The 9,317-nt window shown below is 32.6% G+C and overlaps 1 protein-coding gene across 1 annotated transcript; it reads left to right on the forward strand.

Moving 5' to 3' along the window:
• The first annotated feature begins 7,513 nt into the window (after positions 1 to 7,513).
• On the forward strand, positions 7,514 to 8,648 carry LOC129895287 (uncharacterized). Its single transcript, XM_055970979.1, has one exon. The coding sequence runs from the start codon at positions 7,783 to 7,785 to the stop codon at positions 8,491 to 8,493; it is 711 nt and encodes a 236-aa protein (XP_055826954.1). The 5' UTR covers positions 7,514 to 7,782; the 3' UTR covers positions 8,494 to 8,648.
• Positions 8,649 to 9,317: the final 669 nt, after the last annotated feature.

Raw genomic sequence — 9,317 nt, forward strand, 5'->3', positions numbered from 1 at the left:
TTTTTTTTTTCTCTCTCTTCATCATTTAGAATGACTAAAAAATCAAAGAGAGGTTTTGCTTTTTGTCAAAATGTAAATAGAGGTTGAGAAGAAAAAATACGATTCAGATTAGAATTCTTTATCCAAGACTGACTTTTGTATTAAATGATTTAACAACTTAAATTTGGAGAGCATTATTAGGTACTAATTTATATCTTTCAGTATGCATCCAAAGCTTTATGGTGCTCAAATTCCAATGATCTTGTCCATGATATTTCCTATTGCGTTGTTCAGAGCCGCCCCTGATTAATGTAGGAAGAAGTGTCTGTTCAAGAGATCTGCAGTATAATCCTTCCTGCCTTTGTTAGAGTCGGCAGTACTAGTCTGTATTCTGTAGAATCTTTTTTTTCTTAGCTGTTTCTTTCTTTGTTCCCTTCAATCTTATCTTCTTTTTGTTTGCGGAAGAGAGTTGGGGTCGAGTTCCAATTTGGTTTATCGTCTTTGGCTAAATTGATGCTCTACTGTTTGTTTTCTTGTGGTCGAGGCAATTAACTTTTGGGGTGGATGGTCGGTTGGCGTTGAATCAGCCTATTAGATTGTCTCTCGATTCGTTGGGAGCTTTGAACACGACCCAAGTGCATGAGTCATATTGTTTATTTTGGCTCAACAAATCTGATGAATTTGTCTTTTGGGCTACGCCATAATATTTAGAGTCCAAAAGTGAGTGTATCATGTGAATTATGATATGTGTTATCAACCTCTTCACTTTCCTCTTATTTTTGTGCGAGATTCGCTTAACGTGTCATGTGCATCCCTTCATTCAGAAGATTGCTAGTCCTTGTCGAGTTATGTACTCATTGATCAACTCTGTCAGGGACTAAAATAGCACCTTGATTTGACATACTATTTTTGTTTGTTTGTTTGGTCTACCTCTTTGATAGCAACAAGTGCATACTTGATTCTGGGACCCTGTTCTCTTATAGGGTTGTGAATGCCATGAATTGTGGCCAACCCGCGAGTACTGTATGGCTTGGGAATCCACAACTTAGGTGTGTTGTTGGGCCTAAATTGCAGAATGTGGACAAATTGCTCACATGTCAAGTCTCAAATATGGTTCGTCCGTCAAAAAACTGGAACATTGACACAACCTTCTGTGGTGAACAAGGGCTGTCATTGATGGATGTATATCTCCCACTTATGTCCATCAGTTCTATGGATCTGAACTTTTAATCATCAGACATCTTTGCTTTTAATCTTAGATTTTCGTTAATCATTACCATGATTAGCATTTTCCAACCTAAATTATTCTTCTTTTTCCTTTTTCGATAAATTGGGAAAACTTTTTTACTCATTAAATGTGAGATTGAACTGCTTTTCATGATCCAACAGGCCATTCAAGCATATTATAATAATGGTTCGTGTTACATTATTTTCGTCTACCTTCTTCTATCACACTTTGCAAGTTCTTGCTACTTGCTAGACACCCCAAAAAAAAAAAACTCGAATCACGTGAAGCCTAAATGGGCAGCCCGGTGCACTTAAGCTCCCGCTATGCGCAGGGTCCGGGGAAGGCCCGACCACAAGGGTCTGTTGTACGCAGCCTTACCTTGCATTTCTGCCAGAGGCTGTTTCCAAGGATTGAACCCGTGACCTCCTGGTCACATGGCAGCAACTTTACCAGTTACTCCAAGGCTCCCTTTCACGTGAAGCCTAAATCTATTTATTTATTCATTTTGTGGCGTGGGGTGAAGGGATCTAGGGTAGGAAACTTTAGTGCAAATCTTATATTTATATTAAAAAATTTATTAAATATATAGAAAATATCTATTGAGAATCTTGTAACAAAGCAGTCACTTTGTTCAACGGTAGTACAGGAGACCTCTTAAGCTTTGCAATTTCAAATCCTGGCTTTACCTTTGGGGATTTTTTAATTTTTTGCTATATTCAATGATTTTGTTGGTCGTCTCTAAATACCTCCATTTTAGTGATTCCAATTCAATTTTAGAATCTTCCAAAGCTGATATAAATCTACAATTTTGACAACAGAATCAATATTAAACTAGTTTTAGCAACAAAGAAATCCTTTCCATGTTAGTTCTATAAGGAAATGGTACAAAAAAGAAAAGACCAAGCCAACGTACAAGTGTTGCAGAGCACAATTGTGAAACTTTCTAATCTTTATTGATGCTCTGTCAAAGCAAAGAACATGTATTTTTTGCTTAATCTGTTGTTTTCATGTCATTGTTTAGAAGGAAATGGAAAACATGTCTTCAATATCAGAATCAGACCAAATATACGTGAAACTTTCGACACAATCTTTCAACTAATCCCAATTGAAATAATATTAGTAATGATTATTTATTAATCTCAATCAACAATGGTTTCTACTCTCTCCGTTTCATTTTATGTGACGTTTTTTTTTTTTTAATCCGTCCCAAAAAGAATGTTATCTTACTATATTAGAAATAACTTAGTTTTAAAATTCTCCTTTTACCCTTAATAAAATAATTTACAGCCGCACAAATATCTAAGAATTATTTTAGATCATAATTTTTAAACTTTTTTTTCTTAAATACAGTACCAAATCAAAATGTGTGACACAAATAAAGTATTATATTGGAATTTATCCGAGGGAAGTAGTAACAAAAGTCAAATAACAATAAATAATAAGGTAGAGTATATTTCAGTTCTTATTTTGGGGAGTCACTAACAAATAGTGACATTTAGTAGTATATAGTATGAACCATAGCATATTTAATGTAATTTTATAAATTGAGTCGGAAAAAAATAGTATGTATGCAATATTATTTCTAGCTTGTGAAGGTAAATAAATTATTTCTAATAGACCTATGCTTATTATGTTCGGGACAAGTAATTTTAATAAAATGTTAATTGACTTTGAATTAAGTATGACCCAATAAATTCACCTTTCGTGATAATGATTGTCATAATTTTTATAAGAGGCATGACACAAGTCATCATAAAGAGCGTTGAAGTTAGGTTTGATGTCCTTGTAGAAATAAGTGTAATTGATTTTATCCGCAAAGAAAGTGATTATAGTATAGACAAATGTATCTTATTAAATTCCAATTTATATTAATTAACTATAAACAAAAAAGTTGGTAAAGGTACAATCAAGATAAATTATTCCCAGAGACCTAGTTATGTTGTTAGCAATTACAAATCAATGATAGATTTTGGATTATCCAGCCTTGTAATCAACAATTTCCATGTTTTACTTTATCATGTTTCAATAATTAAGCATACTTAAACCTAATTGTACAAACAATCATAAATCTTCTTTTTTTTCTCTACATTTAATTTTTATTTTCTATTTTCTAATTGTGGGGTGTGTGTTCAAAACATAGGACTTGCCTAGTTAATAAATAATTTACGAAGAGTTCATTCATCTAAATTCTAAGCTTGTTGTCTAGAAACAAATAATTAAGAAGAAAAAAAAATATAATAATTAAGTCGGTGGTTGAGTTAGCAGCCACCAAAAAGTCAATTCAAGAGAAGAAAGGGGTTAACCCACAACCTCCCTCTTCTAAAATGTTACTACCATTTACCAAGACCAAGAAAAATAAGCAAGTGGGTGAGGGGTTAGATGATGAAAGGAAGAACAAGAAAGAAATAGAGAAAAGACCCTAAACAAAATTCATATATATTGCTCAAGGATAAGAAAGTAGTACCTTTGACTTTATTTATTTAACTATTAGAGAAATTTATTGAATTGATTAATTTGAATTTACAATGTAAAACGGCTATATAAGAGGTTTTATTGTTAATTTACTATTCAAGAGAATCTCGTTATCATAACTAAAACTCGATGCGAATTCAGAAATTTAAAGTTTGAATCGTAATTTTTTTATTTGTTTGTTAGTTATTTTGAATAAATTATTTATACAAATTATGTAATTTTTTATTACAAAAACATGATCTGGGTCAAAGATTATTTTTTAAAAAAATTTGTGGCACAATTTAATTGTAGGATTAAAATTTTAAAAAATACTAGCTTGTGCTTCAAGATAGAAAAAGCAACGTAATTGAGTGGCAATAACCCAAAATTAGGCATGTGGTCAAATTACTCAATTGTATTTAGGCCCATTGACTCAAAATGTGTAGGGACAAGAGCTAGGGAAATAATATAACAGGTATGCTAATGCTCGTATAAATGATGTATGTTGCTTCAAAGTGCTAGTAAATCATTCATGTCTTCTACTTATTATTATTACCCTAAATTGTTTCACTATAATTTTCTATTTGGACATTGACACGTGTTGCACATTCTTACAAAGCAATTTTTTTTAAGAAATAAAAATAACATTTTCTTTCTGAAGAATTATGGTATTTTCATGTGTAATAAAGGCTAATAATTAACATCATGACATAAAGACTGATTCAATGCTTCATAAAAAGTACGTTGCCGTAGTAAGAAGGTAACTCTTTGCTCCTTTTAACATTGTCCAACTGTTAAAGCGTCGAACTTTTAGAATTGGAATAAATTTTATAGTGGATCGCAAAATTTTAGTGATTTTTAAAGGGAAAATTAAAGCGAATAAACAAAAATATACTAGTTAATTAGCTAATATAGCTATAGTTTGAATTAATTATGGCTCGTGACAAACATCTAACTGTAATTACAGTTTGAGTTTTGTATAATTCGCGCGATTATACAGTTGACTTTTGTATAATTCGCGTGATTTATACAAACACTGTGCGTGAATCGAATTGTATAGCGAAATATATAAACACTACAAATTGTATAGCGAATTATACAAACGTTGTGCATGAATTATATAGTGAAGTCTACAACGTTATACAAAAACTGCGAATTGTATAGCGAATTTTACAAACGTATACAAATGTTGCGCGAATTATACAAATGATGTTATAACTATAACTACGAATTGTATTTAGCAAACTATATCTATAAAACATAATTAAAGTATTTTAGAGTGGTTATTTGCGAAAATTCCTTTTTTTTCTATCCAATGAATGAAGAGTTTGCTTTAACTCAATTACACTTAATAAGAGTTCTTTTAGTCTCACTATATTTTTAAGTTACTGTAGCAATAATTGTCTTATTTTCATATTATTAATCTCACATTTCTTTTTTATAGTTTTTGACCTAATACTAATAGTATTAAAAATTTCACAAGAGTATAGAAATTATTGAAGTCTTATTTCCTCTTTTCTTTCTCTTCTTTCTCTCCCTGCCGAGCTTGTTGGAGTGCCATTGCCAATAAAGGAAGAAATGATTTGAAGAAGAATTCATTCCTCTCCGAGCAGTGAAGTGCCATATCCTAGAGAGAGGGCTTTACCGCAGGAAGTAAACTTCACCTGTAACCTTAAGGAATACAGAAAGTTACCCGAAATTCCTAGCAAGGACTTCCTTGCTCCAGAGGAGATTGGTATTGGTAGAGTCGCATTCAACCCCGTCTTTCTGCCCTTTGATTGGTAATCACATCAGCCATAAGGTGGTCTATCACCTCGGTTGGGAAGAAAAGCTTTTTTGTTATTGAAAAATCCTTCTCCGCTTTATTAAAGAGGAGTGAGGAGGGGCCGAAGACTTGATAGGTGTAGTGACTTAGATTTCATGGAGTACCGTCAGACTTTCAAGTAGTTCCGTCTAATCAAGGTATAAAAGAAAAAGAAAATCCGACCTTTTCTTTTCCACGAGGGCTCCCTTTTTCAGTAGATGAGATTAGGATGAAAGGTTTTATCTCAATGCTTCTTTTCTCTGGCTTGATCTTTCAAATCCAATTTTGGCCTGCAGTAATGTAATCGGAATTTCATCTCCTAAATTCTTTTTTCTATGAAAGTAGCGAGAAGATCTTTCTCCGGATCTCAAAATAAAGGATGAAAAGAAGAGCTTGATCCGCTCGAAGAGTTTCCCACCCGGACTATGACTTCTTTTTGATTCCCCAATCCCATCTTGGACTTCCCCGTGTAAGGAATTTTATCCAATATTGGATTCATTCTATTTTAGCCCGAAACTTCTAAACTATAGGTGTAAAGCAAGTCATGAGCCCACAATTTTGTCATAACTTTGAAATTGATCTAGACAAACCTTCTAGCTGTCTCTACACCCCTACCTCCTTTATCACTGAGTCGTCATCCGTGAAATAATGTTCTTTCAACTTTTTGTGTTCTTTCTGAATGGAGTTACGCGAGGGAAAGCTCAACTTTCTACTCTGCTGCAAAAGAGGGTCGCTTTCTTCCCCCCCCCCCCTCCCCAAGGGTCAAAACTGCCCAAGACAATGTGAAATAACTCGATTTTGCCCTTGTGGACTAACGACATCATCTAAAAAGGCAATTTCAGATTATTTGCAAAGCTTAATTCGATCTATTTTTCTATTTTCCCCAAGATATTTATAAACAACTCACTTAAATTTATTAGAAAGTAAATGAGGAGATTACCGATGACGTCACTCATTGTATAGGTGCACCGTGCATGAAATTGAGACTTGCATATGAAATCTTGTGTGATAAAAAGGTGTCACCAAAACTTAAAGACAAAATTTTACAGAGTGATGGTTAGACCGACTATGTTGTATGGAGCAGAGTGTTGGCCAATCAAGAACTCCCATATTCAGAAGATAAGGATGTTGATGTGGATGTGTGACATACTAGGAGGGATAAGATTATGAATAAAGATATCCGTGATAAGGTAAGAGTGGTCTGATGGAGGACAAGATGCAGGAATCGAGACTGAAATGGTTTGGACATGTACAAAGGAGATGCACGAATGCCCCAGTACGAATGTGTGAGGGGTTGGCTATGGATGGTTTCAAAGGAGGTAGAGGTAGGTCAATGATGTATTGGAGAGATATTATTAGACATGACATGACATTGATTCAACTTACAGATGACATGATCTTAGATAGGAGGTTATGAAGGACACATATTAGGATAGGAGGTTAGTTAGTTAGTTGAGCATTGTCCCGCTATTTTCTCTATACTATTAATTGTACTACAAGTAGTAAATTTGTAGTGCCTTTGTCCTTTGGGTTTGGTCACTATTTTACATTTTAATTATCGTTGTATCTTGCTGTGACTATTGTTGAGGATGACTTGTACTATTGTGTGTAGTATTTTGTCATGACTATCTTCATTTATGTTCTTTCTCTCTATCCTACTTTAAATTGTTTCTTCTCCTTTTTTTTTTGAGTTGAAGGTCTATTGGAATTAGGTTTTCTACCTCTAAGATAATAATAAGGGTCTACGTACATTATATTGAAAAAGATAAATATCATAATATATTTTTATATTGAACGTGTGAACTCTAAAGTACATGGTACTATTTCTTTTGAACCATCTCTTTTTTCTGGTTTGGGGTTCTATTCGATATTGTGTATTGGTATAAAATTTCGATTAGTTTAAATTCAGCCTACATAGAGTCTATTTGGAAAAAATCACTTTCTATTAAAGAAATTTAAATAGTCAAAACTCAAAATTGAGGTTTCTAATTAAATGAGAAATAATTTATTCATTGCACATCATTCTTGGGTGGTATAACAAATACTTTTTTAAGTAGATAGTAGTATTTCTTTTGGATACAAAAGCCAATCAGCCTTGTCAAACTACAAGTGCCCCAAAATTCAAACCACCTATTTAGCCTCCCCCTCTCTCTCCTTTTGACTCTGGGAACCATCCTCTGAAAATTTCCTTTTTCCCTCAGAAGTATGTCAGTATTCCCACATCACATTTGAATATTTGTCCTCTTTCCACATTAATCTTTCTTCTTTTTCCCCTTCTTTCCTTTCAATAATTGAACCAAGAAAACAAAAAACAAAATTAATGGCCATTGATATGATATCTGAGGCTCCAAGCTTAGCCACAAGTCCAAGAATCTCTTTTTCCCACAATCTTTCTGCTACAAATGTTAATATTCTTCACAACCCACAAGTCCAAGAACCTGTTCCTTCTAGTTCTGAATTCGATTTCTGCATCAGCAATACAGAAACTTCTTCAGCAGATGAACTCTTTTCAGATGGATTAATACGCCCAATTCAACTTCAAGATAAATTTGTCAATTCTTCAAAACAGACCCCTTTATCAAAAAAGACTCAATCTTTAGCCAATTCTCTTCCACCCCTTCCTCAAAATGATCAAAACCCAAAAAAAGAAATCAAATCAGAACAACAAAAGAATCATTCTTTTTGGGGTATTAAAAGAAGCAGTAGTGTTCATTGTGTTAATACACACAAGAAAAGCAGTTCATTTTGGTCATTACCTTTATTATCCCGAAGCAATTCAACTGGTTCAGTACCAAATTCCAAGAAACAGGGGACTCTGCAATTAAAGCAGATCAAGAATTCATCAACACCAGCAAGTTTTTACACATTTCCATCATCTCAAAAGCCACCATTAAGGAAGAATTATGGAGCAGCAGGGACTAATTATGGTAATGGTATTCGAATTAGTCCAGTTCTTAATGTTGCATCACAAAATCTATTTGGATTAGGGTCTCTGTTTCGTAATGGGAAACATAAAAAGAGTAAGAAATGATTTTGTTTGTACCAATTACTATATGAAATGCATCACAGTTTGTTATAGATTCAAGATTTCTTGATTTTTTTGAGTCATTTGAACAGAAGGAAAGAAACTGTATTCTGAATATCTGCAGAATTGGCACTATTTTTGGCTATCATGATGATAACAAATACTCCCTCCCTCCATCTTTACCTTTTTAGTATGCTAAAAATAAATGTTCAACAATATTTTTGTTCAATTTATAAAATTAAGAGATAATTTATATTTAATTTATTTTTATTATTAATTAATATTTATATTTTTATTATATTTTTTAAGACATTATATTTATTATATTTAAAGAGTAATATAATAAAATTATTATTTTATTTATTTTTAAAAAAATTATGTAAAATTAATAATAGACAAATAAAGATTTACGAAGTAGTAACCAAAAGTATATGTTGGCGTTTGGACATAAATGTTGCTGAGATTTTGAAAAAATTGAGTTTTTAAAATTAAAGATAAAATTAAAGTATGTCAAAGTTGAATTGTGTTTGAACGTATATTCCACTTTGAAAAAGCAATAAAATTGTGAGTCAATGCCCCCCCCCCCCCCGCCCCTCCTCACATACATAACCAAACAATTTTTTGAAAAAAGGAAAAAAAAATTATATTCAAACACCTTATATGATCTAGTGAAGAGACTGGTTTGTAAAGTAAATCGGGTATTTACAATTGGAGAGGAATTATTTGTTTTTAAGCTCACAGTGTATACGTTTATTAAAAATAAGGGCAAATATACGTAAATATATAATAAAAGGAATATATTTAAATTGAAAATAAAATATAAAAAATAT

Source organism: Solanum dulcamara, chromosome 7 (assembly GCF_947179165.1).
Source record: "Solanum dulcamara chromosome 7, daSolDulc1.2, whole genome shotgun sequence".
Taxonomy (NCBI): Eukaryota; Viridiplantae; Streptophyta; class Magnoliopsida; order Solanales; family Solanaceae; genus Solanum; species Solanum dulcamara.